The sequence below is a fragment of the Gymnoscopelus braueri genome (genome assembly GCF_963280865.1).
Source record: "Gymnoscopelus braueri genome assembly, chromosome: 15".
Taxonomy (NCBI): domain Eukaryota; kingdom Metazoa; phylum Chordata; class Actinopteri; order Myctophiformes; family Myctophidae; genus Gymnoscopelus; species Gymnoscopelus braueri.
The window spans coordinates 22171231-22188017 of record NC_137620.1 but is presented as its reverse complement, the minus strand read 5'-3'; the positions used below and the strand labels follow the sequence as shown (position 1 = coordinate 22188017).

The window sequence follows — 16787 nt, the reverse complement described above, 5'->3', positions numbered from 1 at the left end:
GTAGATCTGCTATTTTCGGCAAAGAGATTTGGTGTAGACAGAGGGAAGAAAGGAGGGGGCCTAATATAGACCACCCATGGGGGACTCCGGTCAGCAAAGTACATTGGGTTTAAGTAATTAAATAGGTACTAGTTGTTAGGCCTGTAGTGTGAAATAGAACGATGACTCTTTTTTACAAGAACAGGCAGGCCTGTAGTTTAGCTCGTCAGTAAGATAATGAATAGATCAGCTACTTAAACAGAACAATAATGTTGACAGGTCAGGGTATTTTAGCTTACCAATAAAGGCAATAGTTTAATATAACAGACCAAATCATCATGACATCTACACAATCCAAAAATGTATTTCCGGGTAGATAATGCTGGCAGCAGTATTTCTGGAAGAACAGGACCATTTGACGATGATATTGTTATTGGCTATTATAAGATATTATTCTGTTCTAAACATCCACCGGCTGACAAACTAGACACAGCTAATGTTCTAGACCAGGGGTGTCAAACTCGAGTGAGGGCAAAAAGGTGACTTGATGAGACCATTTGCGGACGTGCATGCACGCTCGCACGCGTTCACTCACACAGCTGTCACTGGCTTTGTTTTCCGACCTGTTGTCTCTCTCACTGCAATAACTACAGTATATCACTTTACAAATGTGTGTTTATTATTAAGAAGAATAGCTACTTTAATTATTGATATTACACTTGACATTTGGTATGAGAGGCGAAATAAATAACGCAATTTTTGTTTAACGCATTTGGGCCTGAGGCCGATTCTAAAAACGGCTTCTAAATCCTGTCCTAAGTTTTCAGAAAAACTTCAAATATTATTCCAAAATTACAAAAAATGTATGTTGCTATATACTGTACATAGCAACAACTACCCCAAAAGGGGTTCCCGGATTGAAAGGTATAGTAATGTATAGGGGTTCCAGGTCTAAATGTGTTAAGCCCCAATAAACCACCACACCACATGTTTGTTTGCAGACATTCAGATCTGCTGAAAATCCAAGTGCATACTGTAAAATACTGCAGACAGTAGCTTTAACAGACGGGAGAGGCCAGTAAGTGGCTTTAAGGGAGCATTCAGTTCGTCTGGTTAACTAATGAGACAGATCAGTGATGTCAGTTAGCAGATTAACCAGGTCAGTAGTTTAAGAGATTAGAGGCTGATTTTCCTCCAAGCGTCCATAGACTTAAATAGGTCCTTGTTCTCTCTGTCTTAGCACTCTTATCTAACCTCAAACGCCATAAAGATAACGTGAACCTCCCCAAGCCACCATTTTATTGCCGTCTCAAACTGTATAAGAGGGCAGTGTAGAGCAATGCCGTCCTACTTTCCCCATGGTCTACACTGTCATTTTAGATATTAGTGTTGGCTATTCAAAAACAGCAGATATACAAGCTCACAGCACGTCACGTCAAAGTGCCGCGCTGCGAGCTTGTACATCTGCTATTTTGTAACATTTTTGAGAAATCTTGAAAGTGTTTGAAAAACTTAAGTGTTCTACTGGTTTAGAAGGCATTTGAATCGGCCTCAGAAAGCCTGATATATACGAAATTGCCAGTGTGGTGTGCCAAAAAATAGAAGATCTGCAAGCTCACGATGCGTCGCGTTGTGTGCTTGTAGATGCCGCTATTTTCAGCGCATGACACCAGCACACAATAAACCATAAATGAAGCATAATTGTGTACAAATGGAACAGTCTGATTTGTTGTTGATGTCTGATGTTCTATTTTTCCCTTTTTATTGAAATGTTTTAATTTATAACATTTTATTTCATTGGGAGCATTATATATATTGGGATTAACATTTGAATGGTCACCTAATAGTTAGAGTTTTTTTTGGTTGTTGTTGTTGCTCAATGTAATCCTCATTTAGTTCCTCAGGCAAAGAGGCCGATATATGCTCTGTCTCAAACAGAGGCTATTCTTAATGTTATGTCACATCACTCAGGCTCATATTTACAGCAGCGCTAAGAACCAGTAACTCAGTATACACAATGTAAACCACATCGCCTTTTCTAAACAAATACAGTCGTGGATAGTCCGCGGATAACTGGCGGTAGCGTAGTGCCAGCAAGAACCCCCCACTAAATCAAACAGTGGAGGACTTTTATATGTTCAGTTACACACTAGTTACACACTGAAGCCAGAGCGCTCGCTCGCGCGCACGCGAGTGTGTGTCGTGTGTTGTTTGTTTGTGTGTCTGTCTGTGTGTGTGTGTGTGTGTTTGTGTGTCTATGCGTACGTGCACAACCGAGGAGAGAGAGAGAGAGAGAGGGAGAATGAGAGAGAGCAGGCGTCTCTATGAGATGAGAGAGCTGTGAGATATTTATGTGAGTTTTATATCCTCGCTGTTCTCACCGTAAACAAAGGCCTTATAGACGTCTCCGTCTCTAGAACGGAGGGAGGGGTGGGGGGGGGGGGGGAGAGATGGAGAGGGGGGAGGGGGGTGGGCCACAGAGTTACTCCACAGAAAAACCGCAGGGAATGATAAAGGTTGTAAATATTTGCCGTTGCTGGGGCCCGGCTCTTGTTCAGAATTAACTGGCCCTCTGCTGGGGTGCTGGCGAAGGATGGGAGGGGGGGGGGGTGAGGTGAGACGAGGCAGCTTTGGAGTGAAGAGAGAAAGCTAGTTGGTTGGTGGTGGTGGGGGGGGGGGTGTTGATGTGGTATGGTGAGGGGAGCGGGGGGGGGGGGCCTCAGCAAATAACACAGCACTTATAATCCCGTGGACGAGCGCCAGAATGTTTTTATGCTTGCTTTAACGCAGATTATATTACACTCTAATTAAACATTCTATTCACATCGGAGGGAACCCTGTGGACACAATTCTTTTCCATAAAGGCCTGTTTGAGGTTTGAACTTAGGCTGGCCCCTGAAATGAACGCCCCAGACAGTCTCCAGCCGTCTGAAAGAGTAGCTCCCACTAGCATCCTTTATTTCTCACTCCGAGTCTTTCTCTGTCTCTCTCGCTCACTCTCTCTCTCTCTCTCTCTTTCTCTGCATCTCTGGCTCTCTCGCTCCGACACGCACATTCATACCCAATTCTAAGAGGTCACACTATGCCTCTCTCTCTCTCTCTCTCTCTCTCTCTCTCTCTTTCTCTCTCTGGCTTTCTTTCATGCCTCGCTCCTCCTAAATTCCATTTAGGAGTACCATTAAAATCATTGTTTAAAATCATGTAGGAAATCCATCCTCGGTGAGTGTGGACCCATTGTAGCTCCTCGACCCCCCCGAGAGTTATAGTGTGACCGCATTGTGACTGAATGTACTAAAATCCTTGTTTTTTTTTGTTGTTGCTTGGTTTGCTTGTTTGAAACAGCTATAACTATGATGAACGTCTCTTTGGGCGGGGGGGTTTATGCTGACTCAGTACCTCATAGTATAGGTACCAACGTGGCTGTGTGGCACCGTGGGTTCAAATCCGTCTCAAGACATGTTTGGCATCTCCTGCTCCAGTCGCTCTTTTTTTGTATCTCTTTAGCGGACCGTGCCATCTGATGAAGTAGAGCAGGGGTCTTCAACAGGGGGTCCGGGACCCCTAGGGGGTCCTCATAGCTACTATAGGGGGTCCGCCAAATCTTTATGAGATAGTTTTTTTTTTTTTTTACATTAACCACTTGAACCCTAGAATTCCTTTTCTGAAGGGAACATTAGCCAAAAATAGCAGATCTACGTTGTGAGCTTGTAGATCGGCTATTTTTGGCAAGGAGGTGTAGGTGTAGAGGGTAAGAGGGCCAAGTAAGAAAAAAAAGTTTAATCTGAAACACAATTTTATACAATATAGAGGGGGTCCCTGCTTCATCTCTCTCTCAGCTAGGGGGTCCTTGGCCTGAAAAACGTTGAAGACCCCTGAAGTAGAGAAGAAAGAAATAGCTCTCCTCGTGACATTTTGCTCTGAACATTGTGTTTGTTTTGGGTTTTTATTTGTTCACGTGTGTGTTGTTGCGTTTTGTGTCTATTTCATTTGATTTACTTCTCTATTTTTCTCTGCAAATGTATCCCTGTGTTCTTATACAATAATGGCCATGTTTTCTCCTGTAGGGGTGATTTAATTGTGAGTCTTATATATATATATATATATATTTCTTGTGCCCCTCGCAGCCCAACAGCAGTGGCCAGGTAGGCAAGGTACCAGGACATTTTACCCCGGTACTGGCTCCTTCTCCGCACCACGGCGCTGTGCGACCCGTCTCCCTCTCCATGCCTGACACTAAGCCCATCACCACATCAGAAGGTGAGTCCCACCCCGGCCCCCCACCCACCCCCCCCCCAGCATCCACCACCACCCTCTCTCCGAAACTCAGTGGTTCTCAACCTTTTTGGAGCCCTGACCACTAAGCATCTTTTAACCCATTAAAGACCGGGAAAGAATCTGTGTCATTTTTTTTATTTCTTTGGCTATTAAAAAATAGCAGATATACATTAGGTGCCGTGCTACGAGCTTGTAGATCTGCTATTTTTGAAAAATCGTGAAAGTTTGTGCAAATCTCTAAATATATATATATATTTAAAGCAAACATTTGTGACTCAAATCTGGGGATTCTACAAATGTCTTCTAAATCCTAACAATTTTCTGAAAAACGTATGTTTCTATATCAGTGGTGCTCCAACTTTTTCATGTCCAGAATGATATGTATTTGGCCACGGACCCCCACCTCAAAATATTTTTGTTCCAGGGACCCCCAGAAGCAAAGATTTTAGTTACAAATATTCCCTTTAAAAATATATATATACATATATTCAAATATACATATTCAAAGATTTTTCAAAAATAGCAGATCTACAAGCTCATATGAGCTTGTAGATCTGCTATTTTTGAATAGCCAAAGTATAAAATATGGATAAAGTGGTTACACAGATGCGTTCCCGGTTTGAATGGGTTAAACAATCCTCAAGGACCACCCCACCCCACCTCCTCACAACAAAATGTATATATTTACAGTAGTATATGAGAATTTCTGTTTTATTTATTTATTACATTTTATTAACATTTAATAATTAATGATCTGAAAGCTGAATTGTGCTGGTGTCGCGTACCAAAAATAGCCGATCAATAAGCTCACAACGTGTCGCATTGCTATTGTGACACCGCTCACATCAATATCAATACCCTTTTTGTCTCCTTGTCTCCGCCAGAGGTGTGTCCCCCCGTCTCAGCCAAGCTAACATTGGTCAAGCTTCGCGTGACACGTGACAATATGTTGTCACCAATGCTTTTGATTGGCTAGCAAGACGCATGACGAAATAAAAACCTATAAATAGGTGTGTCACTTCAAAAAATCATTTATATTTTTTGAAGTGAGCTTCCATCAGCCAAGCTAACATTGGTCAAGTGACACGTGACAATATGTAATATAAATAGGTAAGACAGGATTAATCAGGAACAGTACTGGCGGAGACCTGTGCTCCGAGGAGCACATTTTCTAGTTAGTTATTATTTCATTTCAAGCTTTTTCCCCCACACTATGCCTATTAGTTAAACATTTCTATTAAAAATGATGAACTTATGAAATATTATTTGAACATATTTTTTATCCATTAATGAAGGTACAATATATTAATTTTTTCAAACATTGTATAACTTTTCCCCTGGACCACCTGTAATTATGCCAAGGACCACTAGTGGTCCGTGGACCGGCGGTTGAGAAACAGTGCTGTAACCGAGCACCCATACAACTGGGCTACAATACACACCCTCCTCTTGGTATTTATTATTTTCTTTATTGAGATAGACAGTAGGAAAGCTGAGAAGGTGGAGGCAGCGCCGCAGAGAGACACAGGACCGCAGGCAGTTGCAGGCAAAAGAGAGAGAGAGAGAGAAAAAAAGAGGGAAACAAACTCTTGAAACTCTTGTAAAATAATTTCTTTCGAGGGGTGTAAGCGCAATAGTGCCGCAGTAGGTGGGCAGGCAGACGACAGACTGTGGGAGTTCTGGGTGTGTGTTGGCTTTGTGCGACTGTGTTGTCATCCGCTTGCGTTCTTCCCCCCAGGCTACTCAGCCCCTGGCACTCCGACAGCTAATCGTTTCGTCGGCCTGAGCCCCAGGGACCCAGCCTTCCTTCACCAGCAGCAGGTGAGATCACCGCGCTCTCTCTCCGACACCCGCTCTCATCTCCTCCTCCTCCTCCTCTTCCCCTTCATCTTCTGCTGTCACGCCCCCCCCGTCCCCCGCCCCCCCCCTCACCCTTCCTCCTTCTCCATAAGATCTGAAATCCCCTAAAACCCCATGTCCTTTGGAAGACATCACTGTACGCTTGAGTCTGATAAGTAGGACGTATTTAAATGTGATCCCAGATCAGAATACTTCCAGCTATGACTCCTCAGGATGAAATCAGGCATAGAATTCCCCACCTTCTTGCAAATCGTGTGTAGCTTATTGCATGAAGACAGCACATCATTTCACATCAAATGTTTTCAGAACTCACATGTGAGTTGCTACAGTATATGATATAACGACAACAATAATATTTTTTTACCACTATTCTAACTTCTTCGTGTCTGCTGTACATAGTATTTCAACCATATATTGATCAAACACACATTTTAAACTATGATGATAATTAATTATTATTGATAACCTATTAAGCACGCCTACTAACTTTGAAGAAAGCATTTCAGTCGGCACACACATGCTACTGTAGTTAGCTGCTGTAAATAATATCCAGCAGGTCGTTCTTTAGTGGGATTATGGCCTCTTCGGTTCTGCCACTTCTGCTGCAAGTTGTAGCCATCGCAGCACCATTTGCGTCTGTAAAGAACACCCTCTCGGGTGTCATTCTGACGTGATAATGACCTACGCTGTGTTCTACATGCCGTATGGTCCGATTATTGGCAGCAGTGGTGGAAGAAGTACTCACATTTTGTACTTAGGTAAAAGTACCAATACAACAGTGTAGAAATACTCTGTTACAAATAAAAGTCCAGTATAAAAAAATCACTTGTGTAAAAGTACAAAAGTATTCGCATTAAAATATACTTAAGTACTGAAAGTAAAAGTACTCATTTTGCAGAATGTCCCATTTCACAAGGTTCCAAATGTATAAAAATGCTTTGAAAATAGCAGATCTACAAGCTCACAACGTGTCGCTTTGCGACGCGTTGTGAGCTTGTAGATCGACTATTTTAAAATAGCCTAAGTATGCATAGGGCTGAAGTGGTTAATGCATGTTTTTTAATAATAATCCAAATCTACAAAGTAACTGGTAACTAAAGTTTTCTAATAATTAGAAAGTTAAAGGAGTACAATATTTGCCTCTGAGATGTAGTGGAGTAGAAGTAAAAGTATAGATGGAAATACTCCAGTAAAGTAAAAGTACTGTACTTCAAAATTGTACTTAAGTGCAGTACTTAAGTAAATGTAAAAGTTACTTTCCACCACTGATTGGCAGGCGTTTCAGATTCACAATCTCAGTTTCCTGAGAAAGCAGCACCGCAGAAGAGCTATGACAGCATTCTGAGAGAGACCCGGGTCACCGGCGTTGGCCGGAGACGTCGAATATTTTGCTTCTGATTCCTGGAATGAGTGAGAATGTGTTATTTTTTCGCTGTGCAGTAGATCAAATTTGACAGGTTTCATTCCAAAGTGGTAGAGAGTATTATGCTTTTCACGTCCCCAAAATTTCAACCGAAGCTCATCAGTATCGTAAGGGGCAAATGTTTTACCATCATGCCAGCAACCAGTAATTACATTTTACATATCTCTGCTGTCTGGCAGGAACCAGCTAACTCCAAAATGTTAATTTTTCAGGAAAGGTTTTGTTCATCATTGATAAGAACAACTGAATGGACCTCCAAGCTCACAATGAGGTTGGAGGTCAAAAGGGGGTGGAGCCTGGAGTCAGCTAAACCAGCTAACTCCGGTGGACTTTGCTGGTTTAGCAGAACATTTGAGGATCCAATGGAGTTAGCTGGTTTTGTCAGAAGCACTTTTTAATGCTTTTCATTGGTTCAATATTTTTTTTACCAACACACAGACGTAAAGGGTGTTCAATGGCCCAGATTTATGGAAAAAAAGGCAAAAGCGTCAAAATGGAGTTAGCTGGTTTCTGCCGGACAGCAACGATATTTTGTATTCGTAGAGTTTTTTCAAAAGGTGCACATTTCTGAAAACATACATTTTCTTGCGCAGATTTAATCTTTTATATACCTTCATAATATCGCTAAATACTTTCGGAACAGTTTAACATAATTTGAGCTCCCCGGTCTCACAGTAAAAACTAATTAAATTAGTTTGCCAAGATAGGAAATGCACTGTCTCTGTGTGGTCACTGTCTAGAAGATGGATGGGTATATTCCAGAGTAATGCGCGCCACTCTGTATCCTTCACATGTTATTTGGGAAGGCCAGCACATACAGATACACACAAACACACACACACACACACACACACGCGAAACCAGCACACTCCCTCACTTACTGTAACAGTACGTCAAGATAATGCTTTCTGTCACTCGCCGTCGCTCACGCGGACGCCCTAGCAGTAATCTTAGGGAAGCTGAGAGTGTCTGACTGAGTAAGAGAGAATGCACGTGTGAGTGCGTGAACCCATATATACACACGTGTATGTATATACTGCATGTATTGTACAGTATATGGGTCCTCGTTGTGAGTGCGAGTGCAGTGGTGTGTTTAAGGTTTGGACTGTGCCGTTTGAACGGGTGTTCCTTCCCCCACCCCTTCTCATTGAGTATCCTGGTCGCAGGCCAAGGCTTTTCCAACCACAACTAATTGAATGCATCTGCACGCGGCTACATAATGATCGCTGGGTTTCTCCTCGCCTCACTTTTTCTCCTTTTTTTTCCTCTCCCTGTTTCTCTCCCTGCCTCTCTCTCTCTCTCTCTCTCTCGCTCTCTCTCTCTCTCTCTCTCTCTCTCTCTGTCCCTTTCTTTCTAGTTTGGTTAAAGGTAGGGTACAGGCAGAAAATGTGGGTGGAGTTGGTGTTAGGATGCTTCTTAGTCCAGGATGGAAGGAGAAAGATTCCCTTGGCCATCAAAACAATTCGTCTTTCACATTTTCTAGTAGTACTGCTACTTCTATCAGCGGAGCACAAAAACTCACCGGGCACAGCGTGGCCGCGATCGGAGCAACATTGCACAACTCGCAGAACTTATGTCCACATTTTGCACAGCTATGTGTAAATATAATATACAGTATACTACAGTACACAGTTTACTACATCTTTCCAATAGATAATGAAATGGCCTGTATCTAGTGCAGATACGTATTCATTTTATCAAGACGTGGTATTGTGATCCTGTAGCCCTCTCATGGAAAAATGACCTTCAAGCTAAATTATTTAAAGCTGACTACGACTGGCACAATAGGTTAGATGTGTTTACATTCACACCTTTGGAAATATCCACCCTAGCTCCAGGCAGCGGCTACAGATTCAACAGAAGAATGTGACCATAAAAGCATCCATAAACTTGGGCAAATCCAACAATGGCCTCTTTGTGGCTAAGTTATTATTAAGCACCATCTCTCCCAAATCAATAAATAGGGCCCGTTGGCCTAGAGAACAGTATACAGTACTGTTCATCTGTTCAGTTATTCATCGTGCTTCTACCTGTCACAGTTCTCGTTTTGTTTTCTCGGTGTATGATTTAGAGCCAAGGGACTGAGGCCTTTTGGATCAGGCCGACACTGAGACAGGTCCCCAAGGAGTAAACACTGTCACCGAATACTCCGTCATTGTCAGCATCCAGCAATGGGATATTTATTATGTGGGATCCATGAGACATATTGACACTTCCACTCGCACCCGAGACCTTTTGTTAGCTGGCTGGGACGAAGCGAGAAGGGGATACACGTGCACGCGCGCGCCTGCCTGCCTGCCTGCCTGCATGAGGCATATGAGTTTCAGCGATGGCGAGGCATCGCGTTTCACGCGTGGTCAGCATCGGGGATATCCCAGAATGCATCAGGAGAGTGAGAGTCCACTCTTTGTCTAATCTGTCTAGCTGATGGATGGGAGGTTGGCCTTACGCTGCATCAATTTTTCTCTGCAACGGCTACAGTTGATGACTTGCTGCGTATTTTTTTACAAAAAAGTCAAAGAAAGCGTTAGCATGCGGAGCCTCTAAAAGAGAATTAAATTTTTTGGAGCACTCAGTGTATTGGTAATATACATCGGAGAGCTTCCAATAGCCCTTCCAAATAGAAAAAAACCCCAGAAACAACAAAAGTAAGATTATTGTAGAATATTACGTTTAAGGTTTCTACCAATATTACAGGGCTTAAAATAGTGTGGTTTTTGTAAAAATAAATAAATAAATAATATTAATAATGCTTCACTATTAATATCAGTATACATTTCCACATGTAATAAACACATGCACATACACAGGCAGGGGAAATAGAGAGAGAGAGAGGGAGAGGAGAAAGACAACAACACTCTCGCACCTGCTCTGCAATTCTCAAGCAGCGAACGTGTGAAAACCCTCCATTCATCTCCCGTTCCGTGGTTAACCCCCTCAGGGGGGGGGGGATGCCACCAAGATGGTGGTTCCACGGAGGGGGGGGGGGGGGCTAGATATGTGATCAGATGTCATTTGGTATTATCTAAGGAAGAATCCTAATCCACAATCTGCCCGCATCTGTTTGCTAGCGTTCCCGGGCTCCCTCCTTCCCCTCTGCCCATGCCGCTCTGATCTGCCAGTGCCAGTGGACAGATGGCGAGCCCCTCAAGGAGCGGTGGCACAGAGCGCGGGGGCATGGGAAGGGAGGGCTTTTTTTTTTCTTTTTCTTTTTTGGCCTGGGCGTAAGGCCCAGCCGGGCACATTTTTTCCCTCGAAGCTTTTGTTAAAAAGGGAGCATGCTGGAGTGCGCGGGAGTGGCGTGCGTTCATGTTTAGGGGGGGGGGGTGGTTGGGGTCTGGTTGATTCTGTCTCTGACTGGGTTAACCACAAAAACCCTGGCATCCCTATTTTGGGCATGTCATTATAGGCGTCAATTCTCAAAAATAGCCTGGGCCCTATGTGCTTAATTCATACTCTGTTTGTACGCCGGTGTCATGCAGTGATGTGACATTGTAGATCAGCTATTTTCCTCCTGCGACGCTGCCATATGATGAAGCAAATAAAATGTGGCTTTAGTGGTTAAATATAGACGCAAAGAAACTTGCTTGTCTCCAGGCGCGGGCTCTCACGGTTTAGTGTGCAATGTTATTTAAATATTTATTAGACCAAACACATTTACATTTACCTATGTGAATAAATGGAACATTTAATGTGTATTTTTTATTTATTTTTTACGTGATTTTTAGAGGTTCAGGTTAAAAATGTGCTCTATATCCTTGATAACATCTTACATGCAAAATCTAAGAGGACATTGGGGGGGGGAATCAATCATTAAATGTAAGTATGGCAATCAGTAGAAAAATGCCCAGGTGTTTGTAGGGAAAGGAACGTGATTCTTGACCGCGGTAAATGGGTTTTGAATATTCAGCATGTGCTTATATCTGATTAAAAACCTCTTAGGAACCTCCACACAATGTCCGCTGCTGAGTGCAGACTGCTAACAGTGCAGTTTTTTCCCTTCCCGGTGCATTACCAAATGAATGCGTTGACCACAGGGCAAGGTTAGGTTGGTATTGGCAGAGGTAGCTCTCAGCTGGATTGCGGACACGTGCGTCCGCATAATGCATGCAAAGGAGACGCATTTTGCGTGTGGCTTTATGTTCCAGTGATTTGTAATCTGTATGTAGGGTTGGCGAGGCGTGTGTGTTAAAAAAGGAAAATAAAGGCAGAGTGTGTGTGTGTGTGTGTGTGCGCGCACGTGCGCGCATGTGCCTCTGTTATCTAACTTCATTGTTGTCTTGACTGCTAATCAATAAAATCAGTTAGCTAATGAAAAAACTTGGCATGCTCTTGGGCATGCATAATCCATGCTAAATCTGACCGCACGCTTACGGTCAAACGATAAATATTGACTGGATGCATGTGCCCAGTGGATTGCATGGGTCCACAGGCTAACCATCTATGCAAATACTGTAAAAAAACCCAAAACAACAGCAACTACAACAAAAACGGTAGCCCACACAGATGAAAAATTGCCATGATGAAACCACTCACATTTTCTAACTAATCTAACTAACCCCTTTTTTGTTTTTTTTACTTCCAGGTTAGCTTTTACTACTAATTGTGATTGCATGCTTTTTGTCTGTTTATTATATATATATATATATATATATATATATATATATATATATATATATATATATATATATATATATATATATATATATATATATATATATATATATATATATTCAACTATTCAACTATTTAACTTCTGATCTGTGACTACATTATATACAATTTTATCCAGTGAATAATTCTATTTGAGTCTTTTTCACATAATATAAAAATATAATATTCTGGGCATAGGGCAGGTGGAATATTTCTCTGTTACACTATGTGCTAGTGGTGCTATAGGTTTGTTGTTTGTTTTTGCATGCATGTTTACCAGTGTTGAGTGTACTGTAGTTATCATCTAAGTAGACCTTGTGATGGCCCAGTGATCTGACTGCTAGGTTTCAATTGACAGCTGAGGAAGTGTGACTGGAGCGTGACTCAAAACGGCAGGCATTATGGCCCCAGTGGCACTGACGACACATTGGGGATTACTTGGCAAAGGTAACATTCTTTCTTTCTTCTTCTTTCTTCTCTCTCTCTCTCTCCCTCTTTTCCCACCCCTCTCTCTCTTTCTCCCTCTCTCATCTCAGTCACTCTGCCTCTATCTATGTCTTTAGCGCATGTGACACACACACACACACACACACACACACACACACACACACACACACACACACACACACACACACACACACACACACACACACACACACACACACAATGTTTACACTTACAAGAACATACATACATACTGTACATGTGTGCACATAGAGGTAAAGGCACGCTCATGTAGATTTGTAAATGCCTGCGGCCATAGATACAAGCTCTCAGACATGCACGCATGCACACACACACGCACACGCACACGCACACACACACACACACACACACACACACACACACACACACACACACACACACACACACACACACACACACACACACACACACACACACACGTACAAGTATATGTAAACATTTCTGTTACATGTCTTTCCCTTCACTGTAGAACAATCTTCCTTATCAGTAAAGAATATGCAGTCTTTTGTTTTATTATATAGAAATGCTATTTCTCTGGACTGTTTCTGTACTGTGATTGGCTGTCACAGGCTCCAAGCTTCGATGTTGTGGGATGATGTCATGGATGTCTTAGGGAAACGAAAAAATTACTACATTGAAGTGAAGACTCTTCATTCTATGGAATATTACAAACATATTCTCTCTTGTTCCTGCTTTCTGTCTTGCATTATTTTCTTTTTTCTCTCTCTCTTTGTCAATCTGTTATTCTTACATTTCTCTCTGCTTGGTTGTTTACCTCACTTTTTCCTCATATGTGTGTGTACTGTAGTTTAGCTCTTTGCCCTTTTTTATTAGTTTATGGTGGCTTTGGTTGGGTTGAGCAGCACACATTTGACTTTTGCTGATAGTGAAGCATAGAGTTTTAATTAAAATCAAATAGTTCTTTTTTGATCTTTTGTTATTCTGCATGTGGCACGTGAAAGCGATGAATATTAGATTCTTTCCTTTTTTCTTTTTCTTTATTACATATTTAATAACATTCATTACAATTTTGTGTTGCTGTGTTTTGTTATGCTTCGGTGACAGATGGAATATGTAGCCAAAATTTTGTTTTTTTCAAACATACCCATGCTATTAGGGGTTCAACAAACAAGCTTTTTATCTGATGCAAAACACTTGGACTAATTAATACCCATGATGTAAAGGAACAATGTTGAAAAGTCTCTAAGAACTCCCACACAAGTCAGTCCAGGTCAAACATGCGTGTGTGTACATATATGTGTGTGTGTGTGTGTGTGTGTGTGTGTGTGTGTGTGTGTGTGGTGCGTGCGTGCGTGCGTGCGTGCGTGCGTGCGTGCGTGCGTGCGTGCGTGCGTGCGTGCGTGCGTGCGTGCGTGCGTGCGTGCGTGCGTGCGTGCGTGCGTGCGTGCGTGCGTGCTTGTGCGTGTGATTGTGCGTGTGTGTGTGTGTGCGTGCGTGTGCGTGTGCGTGTATATTTTTCCATTGTTCATTCTTTATGAGTTCAAATCTCACTGCTTTATGTTCTCTAACTTAAAGAAACTTTCAAGGCTTTTCTGCCTGCCTCTCTCCCTCCCTCCCTCCCTCCCTCCCTCCCTCCCTCTCTCTCTCTCTCTCTCTCTCTCTCTCTCTCTCTCTCTCTCTCTCTCTCTCTCTCTCTCTCTCTCTCTCTCTCTCTCTCTCTCTCCCCCTCCCTCCCTTCCTCTCTCTCTGGGGACAAAAACTGGACCATATCACCAGGGCAGAGCAAGCTGAGCTAAGCCTTTCCTGTTACGTCTCTCTTTTCCCTGGAAGTGCAGAGTTTGTGTGTGTGTGTGTGTGTGTGTGTGTGTGTGTGTGTGTGTGTGTGTGTGTGTGTGTGTGTGTGTGTGTGTGTGTGTGTGTGTGTGTGTGTGTGTGTGTGTGTGTGTGTGTGTGTGTGTGTGTGTGTGTGTGTGTGTGTGTGTGTGTGTGCGTGCGTGCGTGCGTGCGTGCGTGCGTGCGTGCGTGCGCGCGCGCGCGTGCGTGTGTGTGTGTGTACAAACTCAGCATAATTCACATCAGGAGGAAATGTACACACACACACACACACATAGGAAAATATACAGGCTGGTATGTGTATACTTACACATGCTTGTACAGACACATAAACACACACACGTTTGAATTAGTATACTTGTGAGGACATAAACATTTTAGGGTGCCGATTGTATTGCCATTTTAACCATTCAACTTAAGCCGAAAATGTTACATCTACAAGTTCATAGTGCACCGCAGCACGGCGTGTTGTGAGCTTGTAGATCTGCTATTTTTGGTGCAGAACATCGCCAATTTACTATGAAAAATCTGGCATAACTCCAACCCCAAACCCTAAACTTAACCTCTAAATGTCTAACCCTTACCCAACCTGACACTGTCCTGTTTCATGGTTAAAACATATGTTTTAACCATGAAACAACCCATTTTTCTTGTAAGGACCAGGACAGATTTTCCTTCTTATTTCTCTCAATTCTGCTGTAATTGTGGGGGACATTTGGCCCTCACAAGTATAGTAATACAAGTACACACACACACACACACACACACACACACACACACACACACACACACACACACACACACACACACACACACACACACGTGCACGTACGTACGCCCGCGCGGGCGCGGGCACACACACACACAAACATACTGTACTTAGAGAGCAGAGCCCCTTCAATAGGCCTCCTAATAGGCCAGTGGAGGTAGGAGTGAAGAATGTCCTCTGTAGCAGCAGCAGCAGCAGCAGCAGACACGAGGTCTCTACTTCCACTCAGACATGACCAGCAGAACCCTACTCAGAGCCGGCGTTGCCATGTCCGGCTTATTATAAGCCACTTTGGGCTTGTTTTTCTTGTAAATATCGGTAGTTGAGGGTTGCTTTTTTTTTGGGGGGGGGGGGCTTGTTTCTAAAGTGTAGTTGCTTATTTGGGCCTTGTTTCCTAGTGTTGTTTAAACCAGTGGTTCTTGAACATTTTCAAATCAAGGAACCCCAAATTAATATGTATTTGTCCACGGACCCCCCCCCCCCCCATCTGAACATGTTTTGTGCCAGGGACCTCCGTGCCAGATTTGTGGTGCTAAAATGCTTCTGAAAATATTCAAAATGTTTCATCGCGACGCGTTGTGACGCGTTGTGAGCTTATAGGTCGGCTATTTTCAAATAGCCGATGTATATAGGTTTAAATTGCTCTTGACCTATGTCACTTCTTTTGGGCTTGTTTTCATAGACCTGGTTGCCTTTTTCTCTCGCAAAATCTGGCAACACTGACTCAGAGCCCCACACAAACGACTGACGATAGAATAGATCCCAGCTGAATACACTTTACCACTTCATTTTGTTACATGGATGGATGAGATAGTGAAATCTATTACAGCGCTGCCTTTATAAGACAGATTATTTTATAAATTGATATTTTTAGTGTACAGTAGGAATGGGTTTGATCAATTTTTATGTTTTTTTCCCCCCCCAGCTGCCCATTAGGCGAGCACTCGTTTTCTCGTTTATGCAGAGCATCTTGCCTTGCTCCGCTGCAGTGCTGGCCCCAAATTAAAATGCTGCCAGGCTCGCATGTTGCCATTGTGCAGGAAATGGGTCAGCAATCCATTAAGATGCCATTAGATAATCTAATTTGAGGGGCTAATCCTTAAACGGAGCACGTTGTATGCCGGGGACTGCGCTCACAGGGACTTGAATTAGTGCATTTTGGGAGCACAGATCTGGTCAGGGTAGCGGGAGGCCATCTTGAAGGTTACTTAAGGAGATACTGCAGTCGAGGTCGTGATGCTGGGCCCACATCCAAGGCCGCTTGGCACTGCAGCATGTGTAGAAGAATTGGCCCTAAATCCACCGTATTAACCTGCGCATCATTGTAAGTGCACTGTAAGGATCTGACAGTACTTAATAATAAAAAACATTCTCCCTAATAGTTTACTTACTTACTTACTTAAAGGTGTTAAAACTTTATCTTGAACTAAAACTTAAAGAAGGTGTTACTTACTTTGTGTTTTTTCACTCTAAAAGTACTTGTTTGTTCCCGAAATCTAAAGAAATTATTCTTTCTTTTATTTCCTTTGGTTAATACATAAACTGGGA

At 42.8% G+C, this 16787-nt stretch overlaps 1 protein-coding gene across 5 annotated transcripts in view; it reads left to right on the top strand.

Annotated features, from left to right (window-relative positions):
• Positions 1–16787, top strand: part of LOC308101737 (nuclear factor 1 B-type-like) — a 93750-nt gene that overhangs the window by 71390 nt on the left and 5573 nt on the right. For 4 of the 5 annotated variants that reach the window (XM_080451198.1, XM_080451197.1, XM_080451196.1 and 1 more), the window contains exons 9-11: positions 4104–4236; positions 5993–6075; positions 12549–12637. In XM_080451198.1, the coding sequence (XP_080307324.1) occupies positions 4104–4236; positions 5993–6075; positions 12549–12637 (305 nt within the window). The remainder of the gene's footprint in view (positions 1–4103; positions 4237–5992; positions 6076–12548; positions 12638–16787) is intronic. The other variant, XM_080451199.1, reaches the window with a different exon arrangement.